The sequence below is a fragment of the Sitodiplosis mosellana genome, unplaced genomic scaffold (assembly GCF_009176505.1).
Source record: "Sitodiplosis mosellana isolate CC-2019 unplaced genomic scaffold, AAFC_SMos_1.0 Smas_scaffold_6150, whole genome shotgun sequence".
Lineage (NCBI taxonomy): Eukaryota > Metazoa > Arthropoda > Insecta > Diptera > Cecidomyiidae > Sitodiplosis > Sitodiplosis mosellana.
In genome coordinates this window covers 4,811,588-4,828,834 of record NW_022601391.1, presented here as the reverse complement: position 1 = coordinate 4,828,834, position 17,247 = coordinate 4,811,588, and the positions used below count along the sequence as shown (strand labels likewise).

General features: G+C 36.6%; 1 protein-coding gene across 1 annotated transcript in view; it reads left to right on the top strand.

Annotated features, from left to right (window-relative positions):
• The window catches only part of LOC129574059 (protein sax-3), a 170,419-nt gene that overhangs the window by 138,682 nt on the left and 14,490 nt on the right, over positions 1-17,247 (top strand). Inside the window, exons 9-14 of the mRNA XM_055455417.1 lie at positions 1,253-1,326; positions 1,458-1,878; positions 1,989-2,071; positions 8,482-8,639; positions 14,159-14,240; positions 14,606-14,776. Coding sequence (XP_055311392.1) covers positions 1,253-1,326; positions 1,458-1,878; positions 1,989-2,071; positions 8,482-8,639; positions 14,159-14,240; positions 14,606-14,776 — 989 coding nt within the window. The remainder of the gene's footprint in view (positions 1-1,252; positions 1,327-1,457; positions 1,879-1,988; positions 2,072-8,481; positions 8,640-14,158; positions 14,241-14,605; positions 14,777-17,247) is intronic.

Here is a 17,247-nt window from a genome sequence, read left to right as displayed (position 1 = left end):
ATTTTCAGTTTCAGTTTCAGTTTCAGTTGTATGTGACACTAAGCCTTGAGTGAGCGTCAACAGATAGTTAAATTGAATGAAGTCATGTATCTCTGGCCAAATATCATCAAAGTATATTATGGAAAAAATCAACTTTAGAACACCACGACATCGAACACGAAACACTGAATTTCTGTCACTGCCGACTAGGATATACAACTATTCAATGTTTGAACCGATCAATTTCATGTTAACCACGTACAATGAATTTTATAAATATTTCGTTCCTATCAAACCGCCTAATCAAACAAATGAATGTGATACTAGTACTATTACAATTTGTGATACCTATTTAATTGATTTTAATGTTAGTACAGATACTGTCAAACAGAGAATAACCGATTATTTCAGAAGAATTAGAACTTGGAGAAACTAAAGAAATAATGAATACATTATAAATATTGTAAATATGCAACCAAATATTTATATCAAATAAACCACCTCTGGCGAAGAAACGCTGTATGGTGCAGAATAATAATAATAAGATCTTGGGGAGTTCTATCATATGCAATAGAAAAACTATGAGTTTTAATTATTTTTTTGAAAAGATATGAGCAAAAATGTGCAAAAAAACGTAACGTTACTGACGATGACCGTGACCATATTATTTGTTGAAAAGAAAAGAAAAGAAATATGTTTCTAATGGTGTTCATCTAATTGATATTATGTCGAAAAGCCACCAGAACGATAATGTGAAAAACATTGATTCCATTATCAATGTGTTGAAATACGTGTTTTCTCAATGTTCAACATTGAAATTCTAGTATGACTTCGTAACCTTTTTCTTTCGTCTCTTGGTTTCAAATATTCGGAAAATTATTCATGTGAAACCATTTCGTTGAATTTTCCATTTAATTTCCATGAATCATCTATCAAATTGATTGAACAGAACAAAAAAACGAAACGTTAGATCAAAAGCAAACGGAAAACTAGTAAATGTTAGACTAAACTAGAAACGATGAGAACTTCAAGAAGAAACTTCAACGCAGACAGAGTACGGAGTGAATCCATTTGTGACCACTTTGTGATGTTTATTTGCCATCGTTTATTAATGCGAATTGTGTAACAAATAGAACATGATGAAAACTCGAGTCGGGAAATCCAATGTTCCTGAAAATCGCCTCAAACCAAATGCAATTCATTTTCTCAGAATGTTATTTGAGTTTCGCCTTACATGTTTTTTTCTTACAATCTTTTATTTATTCAATTTCAGCTCAACCGAGTTTCAGTGTAAAGCCGCAGGATCAAAAGATTGGATTGAATGGAATCGCTTCATTTGACTGTGCGGTAAGTACAAGTTTTGATCTTTTCATTCAAATTGAATGTAATTCAGCAGACACAACTGCTAATATGATTCAATATTAAAATAATTTTTACATGATATTAAGTAATAAATTTGTTTTGATGATTTTTTTAAGGCAACTGGAAGTCCACGACCATCAGTATTCTGGGCACGTGAGGGTGTGTCACAAATGCTCATGTTTCCCGACAATACTTACGGCCAATACCATGTAAACTCTCAAGGCACATTACAAATTCGTGGTGTCCAAAAAGAAGACGCCGGTTATTTCGTGTGTTCAGCTCTTTCAGTGGCTGGCTCAGCGACCATCCGTGCATTTCTACAAGTCACATCAGTCGACGATATTCCACCGCCAATCATTCAAATTGGGCCAGCAAATCAAACGTTGCCAGCGTCAAGTGTGGCGATGCTACCTTGTCGTGCTATCGGAACTCCAACGCCACGCATCCGTTGGTATAAAGACGGCATACCTCTGCAAAATTCTGATCAATCGAATCAACGTCTGATCATCGTACAAAGTGGATCTCTGAAAATTGACAGTAAATTTCAGTTTCCGTTCATTTCATTTCTCATTCGAATTGATTATTTTTCGTGTGCCCTTTTTTTACCCTTCGCTTTAATTCGTTCGCTTTCTTCCATTCACTTTAAGATTTACAAGCATCGGATACGGGCCATTATACGTGCACAGCATCTTCAGAAAGTGGGGAAACGTCTTGGTCAGCTTCACTAACGGTAGGTTTTCTTTTATGCACTTTTTCCCTTTTATCATCATTCTTTGGTTCTGCTTTTTTCATTTTTGGTCTCCCTACTTCCATTAAAAATGACAAGTTTTTTTCGGGCATCCGCTTCATAAATTGCTTTCAGTGAGTGTGTAAGGCGCGCATACATTTTTTTTCGTTTTCTGTTTCAAAAGCAATACGTTCAAGCGAACGCGCGTTTGTCGGAACCTTTGGTGTTCCATTGAAAGTTGTCGTTGTCGTATTTTCTTCATAAAAAGCAAGTAACTTTTTACTTTTCGTATTATGATTATCATGACAAACTTTTTCAATTTATTTTAATTTGATCCTGGCCAACTTTTTTGTTGGTGTACGTTTGCTGCTCACTGCCTCTCATCCAGTGTTTGTCGATATGAACATGTTCTGTACATTACAGAATTGTGCTGGATTTGCGTTTGTTTGTAATGTGTAGCCGCTATTTTTTTATCTTTCCCTCCTTGCTCTCTATTGGATTTGTTGTTTGACTCAAACTTTCTTTTTCGTCGGTTTTATCGATCATATACATGTACACAGCGTTTATTTGAAAGCCAGCCATATTTTCTATTTCACTTCCATGCTGAGCTTATTTATGTGTTTTCTAATATTTATGGATTTTACCTGTTTCTTTCACACGCACAAAATGGGATTGGGATTGGGATACGAAATGTCTTTGCTGGACACTTTCAGTTTTAGACATGACTTTTATGTTTCTGTATGGGATAAAGTAATTTCATTTGAATTCTGTAAGCGAGCGCTGACTGACTATTGCCTGCAATCGGGGCCGCAGTTGGCTTTGCAATATATCGCTTGTGTGATGCGGCAAACCAGATAAGAGAAAACTCAATAATATGATCGTAAAAAATGCGGGAGAGAGATGAGGAAGAGGAGGAAGAGAAAAAAGGGAAATTTATTGGGAAGCGTCGACTACCAATACACACTCTCCCGATTGCCCAGCGGAAAAGCTCAAATATAAAAGTGGCAAATTCGAAAAGTCGACTATGCTCTGGAATAATCGCATCGTAAAAAGTCACAACAGGTTTGCCTCAAGAAATCAACATAAGAACTCATTGGAATTCCTCATCTTGTTGTTCAGACGCCGTTACCACCGTTGCCTCCTTTTTCTTCATCTTCGTCGCCGCCGTCGTGGTTGCTGTTGCTATTTTGACTTGCAATTTGGTTTATGTCGTACAAAACCGTTTCGAATAGACTCTTCAAAAGGCACAATACTCCTGGGACCTATTTACTTGTTAAATTTATTCACCGCACTTTTTTCTTCTTTTTTTGCCACTACATCAACTTCCATTTGCCTGGCAGTGCATTGACTTCCTTTGTATCACACTTTGCTATTTACTTTCTGCTGTATTTTTTTCCGTCCGTACTTCTTTTCGTCTGTGTGCCGAAAACCATTTCGATTTTTTCTGCTTGCTACTGCTGCTACTTTGTCTTATCAGAAGTTCTGGTGTATGTGTCTTTTCGAGTCTTTTATTTTACGTTTTATTACGGACGTTTTGTGACAAAGGTGTGCGGCGCTCGGTGGATCTCTCGTTCGCCCTGTGGATAGTACTTCTTTTCGGCCGTAATAAATTTTTGCTTTATCTTTGTCGCCGTTGAAATTCCGGCCAGTATTATCATCATCTTGACCATAATTATCATCATGATCCAGTTAGGTTAGTGGACGCAACTTGAAAATCTCTCGTGTGCGTGTTTCACCGTTTCACCCAATTTTCATGATGGTCCATTGAGAATGGATAGCGAGGACAGACACGAGGAAATTGCATACTCGCAAAACTGATAACACACACACACATACACCAAACGAAATGGCAACAAAATCAAATTCGTTTGCTCACCGCCGTCAACATACAACATATCTAGAAGACTTGGAGCTGGGTGAAATTTTCCAGTGCCAGCAATGTAGCGATGCCATGACTTGTGTCCCATTTAAACTGATTTAATGCAAATTACATTCTGCGAACGAATTTATTTATAAACGACAGTCACCGAAACAAAAAAAAACCATAACGAAAATGAAAATGACAAGAAATGAGCTCAAAAATTACTCTTTCCAAAGCGAAAGAAAAAAATTCCACGTGAATGCAATCAATATTTAATTTTTCATTTTTTTGCGGCTGAGGCTGCTGTTTTGTATACTCGGACCAAAAAATGGAACATGCGTAGCGAATATAAAAGACGTAATGAGATTCGTAAAGGTACGCACACTGAAATTTATGGATCTCGTTCCACCACAATCACTAATATTGTTCGCGCTCTTGTTTGGGCTTCCTTGCGACATTCGTTTTCAACCAACAGAAGAGAAGAAAAAATATGTATAAATAATCGTTTTATTTTTCTTTCTATATTCACGTCGCTTTATTGAATGTATTGGATGTCACTAACCGACACATTATTAGAATTCAAATGCTCGTAGGTCACACGGTTACACGGATTTTACGAGAGAAGGAGCGAAAGCGAGACCGAATGGAGAAATGTGGCCGTGTATCGCGCACACAACCGACCGAAAATGAGAGACACACAACATCAAATCATCGCATTTAATATGCAGTGCATGTTCATTCTTTTTTATTAAATTTATATTTTGTGTCTTGTTCATAAAGCATTTTCGCATCGTCAACCATATTTTTTATTCACTCACTCTCTTTCTCTCGCACGCTCTCTTTCTTTCACTCCGTTCGCATTTTGTCGTCGGTTGGTTGCTTTGAATTTGTGCTGAAATAACTGAAGCGCGCTCGCATAACAATGCTTTTAAAGATGTCTGCACAAGAAATTGGTTCGATTATGTTCCATTTCGGATCGCAGCGTGAGTGTTCATCAACTTGCAACCGAAATTCCTTTTAGAAGGAGAAAACGTAGGAGGGGCAGAAAAAATGCTATCGAATTTTTCCATTCGCAAAGAATTTTTAATTTTGTTTCGGGGCATGGGAACTTTCATCCCAACGAAAAGTTTTTTCAGAGTCGATTATGAATGGAATCGTTGTGATTATACGAAATAATCAAATTGTATGTTCGTGCTATGAATAAGTTGATTGTGTGTAATGCGTTCGTTCGTTTGTGAAAATACCGATTTTACGATCGAAATCAAAACGTCGCATTTGCAAATGATTTGCATAAAAAGGGCATTTCACAATTTGGGTTCGGTTTATTTTTCGGCCATAATTAAGCTGTTTTCCAATTGTAAAAAGGCAAACAATAAAAATTTCAGAGGTTGGTTGCAGATAAATTTATTTATATAAATTTCAAATATCAAATAAATTTATCCGATATTTTTCATGCGTTGTGTTGTTCTGACGCACTTGCAGTACATAAACGAAACATCGGCTGTTGTATTGGCAGCCAGCTATTCATCGCAGGAATGAGATTTTTGGTTTGTTCATTTACCGATATTTGTAATTAAGTCTGCCACTGCGCACATAGTATATATAGTCCATAAGAAATGTGCAGAGACGAAAATGTTCGCCATTTAGTTTTACATTGCCAATACATTAGTTATGGAGATTTTTGTCTTGTTTATTTTTTGTCGTTTGTAAACGAATCTGCATATCTTTTTGAATTGTCTCTACACATTTCTTAGGGACATATACTACGTACAGTGGCAATGCAAAAAGATAGACAGATTTGTTTATAAACGACAAAAAATAAACAAAACAAAAATCTCTATAACTAATGTATTGGCAATGTAAAACTAAATGGCGAACATTTTCGTCTCTACACATTTCTTATGGACTATATATACTATGTAATGATACAGTGGCAGAATTGTTTAGAAATAACGGTATATGAACGAAACGAAAATCTCATTCCAGCGGATAAATTTATTTGATATTTAAAATTAATATAAATAAATTTATGTGCAATCAACCTCTGAATAATTTTTCCCATTGCTTGATGAGAAAACAAGCCAGCAATTGATTTGACCATACAATACGATGTATAGAAAAAAGAGCGTAGCAATATGGGGAAAGAAAGAAAAACGGTCAAACGGCTGTTCAACGGGAATGCAACAGATTCATTAGGGCTTATTTAATTGAATTGTTGTCCAGAGTATGCTTGACATTTCAACCGGTCGGTGATATTCGGTGGTAATTTTTCAATCTCTAATTATTATTTGTCAATTTTAATCAACATATTTTGCATAGCAAATGACAGCACTAATATTGAAAGCATATTGAATGCATCTGAACCAAACCGCTAAAATGATGAATTACAAACAAAAAATTGGTCATTTAATACACCAAAACATATCCGCCGATTCAATTAATTTTTCAATTAAAACTTGAAAAAATGTGCTGCGTTCGATTTTTTTTTATCTCTTTCTCTCGTTTTCATCGTATTCAAAACGAAATAATTGAAAATGTGTGGGAATTCAGGGGGAAAAATTTACAATATTATGTACTAATTAATCAGCTGTGGCAAATGCAATCTTTACAATTGATTGCTGTTTAAATGCAGACACATATTATTGGCAAAATAATTGTAAATTTGCACGTAAGTTAACACTCGAAATATATCGTCGTTGCATCGGTTACAACAACAACAGCACAATGAATGGTGCCTAATGTTATATACATAAAAAAGAGACCACCAAATCTATTTGATAGGAAAACAAATATTACGACAAAAAGTATGAACAGGATGCAAATTGCTTTGAAAATACATCCCATCGTTCGGAAATTGATGAAATCACACGATCGACACGAGCAAGCATAGAGACACGTTACAAATGTTACACAACACAACAAGCATCGTCGGTCCATCTATTCCGAATCGCGAACGATGTCGATGGGTGTCGACGACACGACAACGATAACGACAACGATGAACGCGCCATCGAAAAATATGTTACCCGAGTGTATTTTAAATTAATTAAATTGAACACAAAACGAATGAGATGATAAAATATTCGCTGTGTACTGAGTACGCGTTATTTGCTGCTTTTCAATTTGCCAGTCGCAATTCGATGTATACAATTTTTAGCGCACATGTAAAACAAATACGGATAAAACAACGTAAACATAATAGGATTTGAATGGTTTGGAGCGAAAATGTAATACAGAAAAGATGAGCGGAAAAATGTCAAATGAAAAGGGATAGCTATATAGTTCACTATAGTTTACTATACAGTTTACTATATAGCTATCCCTTTTCCGCTCATTCATCATCGACATTTTTCCGCTCAACTTTTCTGTATTACATTTTCGCTCCAAACCATTCATTTTACCTCCTGTGATGCACATTTTTTATTCCCTTAATTGCGTCGCTTGTTTAGTATTTTAATTTTGTAATGAAGCTTTTTTCTGCCGATTCGTGTTTACGTGCATGCGCGTCCCATATCGATAATTACGATTTAAAGGTATTTAATGTACATTTTTAAATGGTGCATTGAAAGTAATCTAGTTTATGCTGGCCAACATGCGGCCAACAAGTGAGAAATAGCGGATTTTACGCAATAGCATTTATCGGATTTGGGGAGCAACGTAGAACGAACAATAAAACAAACATAGAGGCGATCAATATCAACTTGTTTTCAGCAACATACTCATCAATTCAATGCGTTTCAATGGATTTTCTACAAACTACGTCGAATTTCCATCAGACACGCGTCTGGTGCGCCCTGAATGTAATATAATTCCATTGCAATAATATGCGTTCACGAAAGTTTACAAAAAAAATCAAGCATTTGGGTGTCCCAACGCTCATTTCCCAGGAAAAAAGTTATAAACCAAATGGATTTCGTCAAATTAGTCGCAGCTGAACGCCTCTTTGATTGGAATTCCTTGTCCAAAGGGTATTACACAAATGGAACAAGAAAAGGTTTAGATTTGAAAAATACAAATATCCTTGAAAAAAAGCTGATTCAATGGACCAACTAAAAATAGTTGCTATTTACGAAATATAAATCTGCCCACATAAAAATTCACCTAAAAATATATATGCGAGTAGTAAATCACAAGAAAAAAAATTTATTGCCGGCAAATAAATACATTGGCCATTGTGCATTTGGTCTATTTCCGAGCCAATTGTTCTATTTTATTGAAGTCGAGGCCATTGTAGTCGATTGAATTGGAAATGTGGGTACCTTTGTTTTCTTCATCTCTCCCTTCACATTTGGTTGAACACACACACACTGTAATCGTGAACAGTGTTCATATCAATAAATCGCCTCGCTTAGATTCTCGCCAATTCGATGAATTCAAGCGGATTTCATTTGTTCCTAATAATTTTATTATTCTCATACTTTTTTTTCTTGTTCGTATTGTGTGTGCGTGTATGTGGTTGGTTGTTCCGTTTATTTTGATTTATTCTTGCTGAGCGACTTTGTCTTTGTTCAATCGTGAAATAATCGAAATGTGTTTTTATGTTTTGTTTCAGGTGGAAAAAAGTGGCAGCGTGAATCTGCATCGTACACCGGATCCGAGTACATTCCCGTCAATTCCCGGAACACCACGCGTTGTGAATGTTACCGAGAGCAGTGTAACGCTCACCTGGACGAAAAGCCAAGACCGAGCTGGTGCTAGTCCACTTATTGGGTAAGTATATATATGCATTGTCTTGTTGCAGACATGTAATGAAAAAAGAAAACCAAACAAACCAAGCAGAAAAGTGCCAAAACAAAAGCGAATCCAGACTGTGTGAATTCACAAAGTACAAACATATTTCATGGGATTCTTTTTTCGTTCGCACATTCAAATGCATGGAAAACCATTCATTTGCCAAGGTGGAAAATGGTGCACGTTTATTGCCATTCCGGTCGGTCGGTCGGTCGGGGGCAAATCTCATTGAATAAGAAGGAAGCGTTCTCATTATAATTGGGTGACAAATAATTACAAACATTTGTTATGGACCGTCAGAATAATGGCTGCACTAGGGCTAAAAACAATTCTCAGTGTCTGCGTACAAATGACAACGATGTCTAGGACGAAGCTCCTAAACAATTCGAACGAAAATGCATGCACATTTTTTGGAAGAATTTTATTATTCAACAATAAATTATATCCATTGAAATGAGAAAAACGCAGCGAAATGAGAATCGCCATATTGCGCACAATGCCAAATTTATTGCAAGTGTATCATTTGGAAGAATTATACATATTTATACTTTGAGCACAAATCCAAATTTTATAACGCGCAACAACTGAACGAAAACGTAGTTTTGTCGAATAATCGAAACAAAGTTCTGAGCTTCCGAAATCTAACGCAAAACAAACACGTTGGCAAATAGCAATTCACAACCATATCTAGTTAAGATATCACCTTAAACATTTCTACATTTAGATAACACTCTGTGTGTAAGAGGATTACTTGCGATCCATGATTTTTGCTTGTCAATCTCCAAGTACAACAACGCAATACTAATTATCCTCATAGAATGGAAATTCTCTTGACTCCGTTCCGGGCCGTTTTTTCATTCATCATGAGATGCCTGGCATTTTATCGTAACATTCGCATATATAATTGTTACATCCTGCAAGATGACAAAATGGTTTCGGTTGTGTGTTGTTACTTAATTTTATACAAATAGAAGGAGCGCTCATTCACATGTTAGTGTGTGTGTGTGTGTGCGCGTGACACACAATTTATGACTTGCTTACGGAACGAATGACGACGGTTCACGGCATCTCTTAAACACGAATAATGTGTGCTCGTTGTGTTTTATAAAAGTATTTAGCAAATTTTAATTAAACGTCGGTGAATGTATGGGATTTTCGGGAGAGAATGAAAATGCAAAGCAAAGAGGAAAAGATGCGCCATAACGTTTCTATAACAATATCCACACTGAGCGTATGCCTTGCAAATTGAGACCATATTTCAGTCGATGTCCTTCTTATGTCGTGATCTAAATTACGGCACATAGAATGAGGCTTCATTTTGGACCAAACATAGGGAGCAACAGGGACAGAAGCCAAACTGCATTCGAGCCAGCGAGCAAGCGACTAAGCGATAGAGTGGGGAACATTCTGAATTTTGCACATAAATTGCATATCTGGGTATTACAAAACCAGCACACTGCCTTTATAATATGTAATAAAACTGCAATCTATGTACGTCCATGGCTAAAACAGAGTAAGATTAGTGCTTAAACACCCTCATTGTCGGTCTCACTACTTTAAATCGCAAAGTATTTGTCTCTTTGGATATACCCATTGCATTTCTACGTTCTAGTACGTTTTAACGAACAACTAAACACTGCGACGACTTCGAATTCGAGACACTTCGGTGCAATTGCATACAATGGAATTTTAATGTAAATTCTATGATGCATCGCACCACACCACACCACATCATCGCCAATGTGTACAAAACAATATGAAAGACAAACGAACCTAACTACTGCATATCAGAACATTGAATTCCTTCATTCACAATCGATTTGCAATTGAACTGGAAAGGAATATTCGGATTTATTGATAAAGCCGCTTTCGACTTGATTTATTGTCAATTTCAGTACAAACTTTGTTTTGTGTGCGGTCATTGAGACCACCAATTAGAAACATCGAAATTGCATTTAACGATACATTCGCATTCGATAATTCCCGAGTGCTCATATGTGATTAAAGTTGAATGTCATGAAGAAAAACAAAATATACAATGCATGCACACATTGAACGATTTAAAATACCGGATGTTTTTAGAGACACCTCGTGAAAGGCTTTTAACGAATAAAGTGCTCGAAAACCGACGGTATTCGGTGCACATCAGCAATATTACATGAGTCTTGAGCTTTTGGTAGAAACGCTCCAGATTCATTAAAGCAAATCGGCAATCATGGTACAAATGTGTGTTCGCAGTGCTTGAGCATATCAGTGAGTTTTAGATTATGCTAAAAATTAATCAAAAATTCATTGAAAAATGAATCTATCGCGACTCTGTCGTTCAGTCTCGTTACTGCAAACTGTTTATCTATATTCTATGGATGACATCAAATATCACGAAACAATTTTGCCAGGCACTCATAGATTCTAAAATCTACATACATTGTTGTCGTTCATTTTCATCAAAAATGCCATCGAAAACATTATCAATATTTCAAAATTCGGGGCGCAAACATCCAAACACACACGAGGCAGCAAAGTAATCTGAAGGGAACGGCAGCAGCAGCGTAAAGCGAACAAAATGAGTGAAAGAGCGTGTTTTAGTCGCGATTCAATGAAAATCCAATAAAATGTTGTTCTAAACGTTTGGTTCTCATTTTCATCGTTCGCGTTTCACTGCTCCTTTTAGGCGTGAATTCGTGAGTGTTGCACATTATTACTTTCTTTGGAATTATTCAGGCGAATTTTGTCTTTTGTATCGTAGTGAATATGCTGATTTGTGAGCGTGCATAATTCCAGTAGAGAAGTGACTGTCAACCAATTTGCGCAACGTTTTTTGCAGATATGCACACACACTCACACACAGTGAGTGAGCGCTCACGCATTCAAAACTTTTAATCTTATTAAATATGATTAAAAAAGAAGAAGACGCGCGTTGAAAATGTGCGTCTCTACGCTTTGCTCATCGACAAAATTGATATGTATGTGTTTGTATCTTAGCAGAACAGTGCAGAACAACCCGTATCTATGTCAAGCGATTCACTTTGTATGAAGGATATTGAAAGCCACACAAACAATGGTATAAGCTTCTTAAAATTTTCAATAGATTGCCGACGCACCATCTCTTTCTCTTGTCCTTGCCCTTGCCATACTCGTTAGGTTCTATATCGAATTTCAGCCAAATATTCTAAGTAAAATTCTAGTTCGATTGGTGAAAATTTTTATTGCTCGACGATGCGGTGTTTTCCCAACCAAATGTATATTCAGAGATAATTCGTATTTTATCTTCGTTGGTTCTCGATGCCAAGCATTTGAATATGTTTGTGTTTATGTGTATGTGCTTCTTAATCTGTCTACACAGCACCCAAACGTTGCTGGTTGTTCTCATTCCCCCCATTTTTACCCCATCTCCTAAGTTTTTGGTCTCATTTTCATTCGATTATGCTATGTTGTTTCGAAGTAATTCGCAACACATACGAACACGCTATATTCAGAGCTCGATGCCACCAACACAAAGAATACATAAAAAATTATTGTTTCTCTATATTTTATCTCACACACACTCACTGTTCGGAGCTCGAACTCTCTTGTGGCGACAACTTTGTATCATTTCTTACTGTCATGCAAACAAACAATGTGATCTACGCCACCATCCAGCGTTCTTTATAACAGCCCGTTCTCTCACAATTTTGTGAATACATTAAGAAAACAATAATACACACAATGTACGAGAGATACTTCCCATTCAGTCAGGCTTTGTGCAGGAAATAAGATTCAGTTTTAATAATATTTGGCTGTGATATGTGGTAAAAGAGGACAAGTGAAATATCTTCGTGTCTACATACACATATACATATGCGTGAATTTTAGAGTGTGTTTGAACATGGGAAAAAGTGCGGGATTGTGGGGGGAGGGGATGGATATGGAATAAAAACAATGTGACGAAGTATGTACCATGATACATGCGACAATATAATTTGCGAACATTTGATGTGTAGACGCGGGAGCGCGTCACTTATGCGCGTCTCGCGTTTGCACAATATTGTTATTAAACATTATATTCGGCATTTGGAAGAGTGGCAAAAGTATTGTGCTTTTCACTCCGAAAATCTCGTTCTCTTCAATTCTTTTTCTATTTTTGTTCATGCGATTTGAAACAATATATTCAAATGAGGCTGAGCACTTGTATATACAGTATATAGTATATACTATATACGCGACACACGCACCAATGGATGGCTGTTATTTTTATTTTACGAGCAAGAATATGACTGGAAAGCTAAAAAGCGCTTGAAGACACGCGGCTGTTGATGAGAACGGATGGATTCACGAGAGTCAACGCGTTGCACTGCATGTGGCACGACTTTCAACGAAAATCAAATGACAAATTTCCATTATGTATTTATAAAAATTATTTCCCTCGCACAAGCACACACACATTATAGAGCTGAAGTTTGAATGGTTTCAAAACCATCTCTAGCGCATTGTTTTCTTCTTCTCAGAGTTCAAGAAAAACAGAACAAAAAAAATCTCAACAACAAAAACTACGGCAACAAAACATACATCAAGCTTTATGTATCCAAGTTAAACTAGATGCTCAAAATTTATTTTTATGATAATAAATCCACTTATTTCATTTATTTTCATGTGTATGATCCATATAAAACATACAGCAATGGCTGAAAATGATTTTATAACGAAAAGTTGCTTCGTATGAACATACGAATTTAAATCCTGTCGCAAGAGCAAGAATAATAACCAACTTTTGCTCTTTCTCTTGCTCATGCTCTTCCTCTCAGATTCTAAGTTTTTCTCCCTCTCTATCTATGGCCCAACGATTCGACGGCCGACATTAAGCTCGAATTCCGGGTATCATAAAAATAAAATGAACAACCGTAATCATGATTTGTATGCTTTCCACTAGTACTGAAACGCAGAAACACAATTGAAAATTTCGGGCTGAATTTTTGGCTTGAAACGAATTTTACAATTGCCATTTTTTCTAATTGTCGACTCACAGTGGACCAAACTTGAATCTCGATAAATTTTCAGTTGTGATAACTGTAATCATTTGATCCGGCTGTGTTGAAGAACATTTCTGCTAAAATGGAAGGATGAAGCAATTATTCTTCGGTTTTTCATTTACGTTTTGCCTACAAGTCCCAATTGTTGTTCCGAGTTGAAACCCTACAACTGCTTGGCATTTATGGCATAAGGAAAATAACAACACGTAAAAAGACAAACGAAACAATTATTTCAATGAGAATTAAATAAAATTAAATATATTTTTGCAATGAAACGGACGAACGAGCTTACATGGCATTGTTTGCCCTTTCTCTGGCACTCTGAATCTGGTTTGTGTGCACTGTTTGGTATTTTCGTCACATTTTTTGCTGTTCATAACCCTTTCTTGTTTTTAGGTCTTTGTAAAATATTAAAATGAAATTTTCACCGTAATTTATTTTCTTCGGGCATTTGTTCTCATTTCGTCTTTCTTCTCTTTTTTCCATCTATAGATACACAGTCGAGTATTTCAGTTCGGATTTGCAGACTGGGTGGGTGGTTGCTATTCATCGTTTCCCCGGTCATACAATTACGGTAAGTATAATTTATTGTGCTTTCGTGAAAACTTTCGTACAAAAACCATCATAAACACTTCCAATTCACACACACACTCCTTTGAAGCGATAAAATGCCAAAACAGACGAACGAGCAGTAGAACTGTGGCTGTAATGTTAGGTTCAGTCGGTGTTCAGTACGCTGATTCAAATTATATCCACTGGCCAAAAACTTGTGAAGCTTGTTAATTTTGCATTAAATACTGTCGCAAAAATGAAATCATCCCTCACGTGCAGTGTAAAATGGAACGAAAATTGAAAATAATACACACATACCGTACCCAAAACAATACTTTTGATGTTTGATTTGACATTTTCAACAAACTACTGTTTTTTTTTTTGCAGATTGGTGAACTCAAGCCGGCTACATCGTACATATTCCTCGTTCGAGCGGAGAATTCTCATGGATTATCGATTCCATCAACCGTATCGTCGGTGGTGAAGACTTTGGGTGCAGAAAATGGTGTTATACCACAATCAGAACTATCAGCTGCTCGAAATGTGCTCAGTGGCAAGGTAAGCATTACATTTGAATCGAGTGCTAAACCAACGCATTTTCAACATACTTTGAATATTTTGATAAAACCAAGTCCACATTTCGTCTATATGTAAATAAAACCATAGTGTCCACCGCTGGTGTTGCATTCATGGACTGTCCAGCGCAATGTGAGAAAATACATTTTTTTATTTCATTCGAATAAGGCGAATGGAAAACTCAACAAGGTCAAAGTTTCGAGAGAATGTTGGCACGGCAAATACGCAGACTGGAACTTTTATTACTTTTTAAAATTGCATTCGTAAGCCCGAAATCGTAAAGAATTTTTTTCAGTGTGTTCTTCTGATGATTCTTCTCCTTCGTTGTTGTTTTTCCAAATGTGCTTTGATTGAACAACAGTCGTCAAGTGGAAATGAATGGTAAAAAGTTTTTTACAATGGCAATGCTGAAGCCGCGAATGTATTCGTTAATTACATGCAATTAGGATTTGCAATGGATTTTTCATGTTCGCCGCATGCCTCACAAATTTTTTTTCATTGTGTGAACATGAGCGTGTCATGTCCGGAAAGAATGGCGATCACTTTGTCTTTATCCCTCTTTCTCTCTCTTTCTCTCTCTCTCTCTCTCTCTCTCTCTCTCTCTGACGTTCTCTTGCTGCCTCTGTCTCTGCCTTTCTATGTGTGAATTTTCATTCACAAAAACACTAACGACAAAAATCGGATTCAGTTGCTATCACTACTTTAACCACATTGCATTGAATGGAGTGTGTAGTTGTCGCCTGCGTCGTTTCCTTTCAAGGAGAAGTCTCAAATTGAGACTCTCAACGTGCTTTTGTCGACAGCAAAAAACAACACCGTCCAGAAAACTATTTCCAACATTTTTACTCTACAAAGCCCTTAAAACACTAATGAAAACAAATGCACACAAAAAATACACATACACAGATATTCAAAATGTGGTTGTCGTCATCACTTTTTTTCATCTTCCTCTCTCTACCTCTAACCGAATATTTAAAGGCAGTCTTACACATTAATTCCTTTTTTTGCAATTAAAAAAATATATAAAGCAATTAAAATCTGTGTAAAGTTGTTGAAATTGAAACGTTCCTTTCTCTCTTTCGTTCCTACAAATGTTCTATTCCGTTCGGATGCCAAGGCATAAGGATTTAAATATCCAAGCACGTTTTCATAGAGCCTCACTACAACCTCTCCTAACATCTCATCCCAAGAAGATAACGATTAAATGTGCATTTTTCTCTCTCTCTCTCCCTCTCCTTGATGTTCGAATCTTGAATTCTTGCCATCCTCAAAACGTCTTGTAAACGGTTTATTTGAAGACGGAAAAAAAGAACACAGAAAAAAAACAACAAAACGAAAGAAATTGCTTAATGAGTGTGTGTATATTCGTACGCGCTTCCAGTAGTCTGTGTGGGGCGATACACACACACACACAGAAAGAGAGAGAGAGGGAGAGAGAGGGGGAGAGAAAGAGAGAGAAACATTAAAAAGAGAATTCATTCATTTCATTCAAAGCGAATAGCATGGAGGGTATTTAACGAGCAAGAATAACCAAGAGCTTTCATTCTCTTTGTTCCGAATCTTAGACATTTTCCGCTCCTTCAAGTATTTTCAAGAGTGTTGATTTTTTTTAGCTGTGTAAACGCGTCGACTCTTAAGCACCTCATACAAAGTTAAAAAGAATAGACAGAGATCTATATGTGTTGGTATGGGTGTCTATTTCCGCAATTCACCTGGTCCACATGGCAATTATCCAAGTGAAATGTGGTGGAAAAAAATACAAGCCCGAGAGATTGTAAATTGTGAATTAATTGTATTTATGTGCACATTTTGTGCGATATTTTGTAACACTTGATGTGCTAACGAAACGTTTTAATTGTTTGTCGTTCGAAGAATCATCATTTTGTATTCAAACGTGAGGAGGGAAAAGGAAGAGAAAACGCAACGGCTTTTCATATTTAAGCGGTTGAGTAACACGTAGACCTCACTCCACAGGGTACGCGCATAAAATGTGAGAGGCAATCGTGGGAAAAGTCTGTGGCTAGCGCATACAGAGAGTTATGAAAAACTCATAAATCTGCAGCTCACTTCCTGGCTATTTTTTTTAATTGTAATATTATTATCTGCATTCTGAAAATTAATAAAAAGTGATTACTCTTTTAGATACAAACTGGTTGAATGAACATCGAGTGATTGCGCTGACCAGCTCGAGCAAGCTCTCACATTTTAACTCAATCTACAAAAAGCAAGCGATTCGCAAAGATTTTCTCGTTAAATTTTTTATCAAAGTTTCGCATCCGGAGCAGACTATGTTCTAGAGAGCGAACATCGTAATGAAATCAAGTTGAGCCAAAGGTGCTCCTCTATGGTTATATTATGGTCGTTGGCCGTTTCTGGTCTCTCTAACATTTGCCAAAAATTCCATAATTTACTGTGCACAATGTGTGTATGGGTGTATATGGGTGTATGGGTGT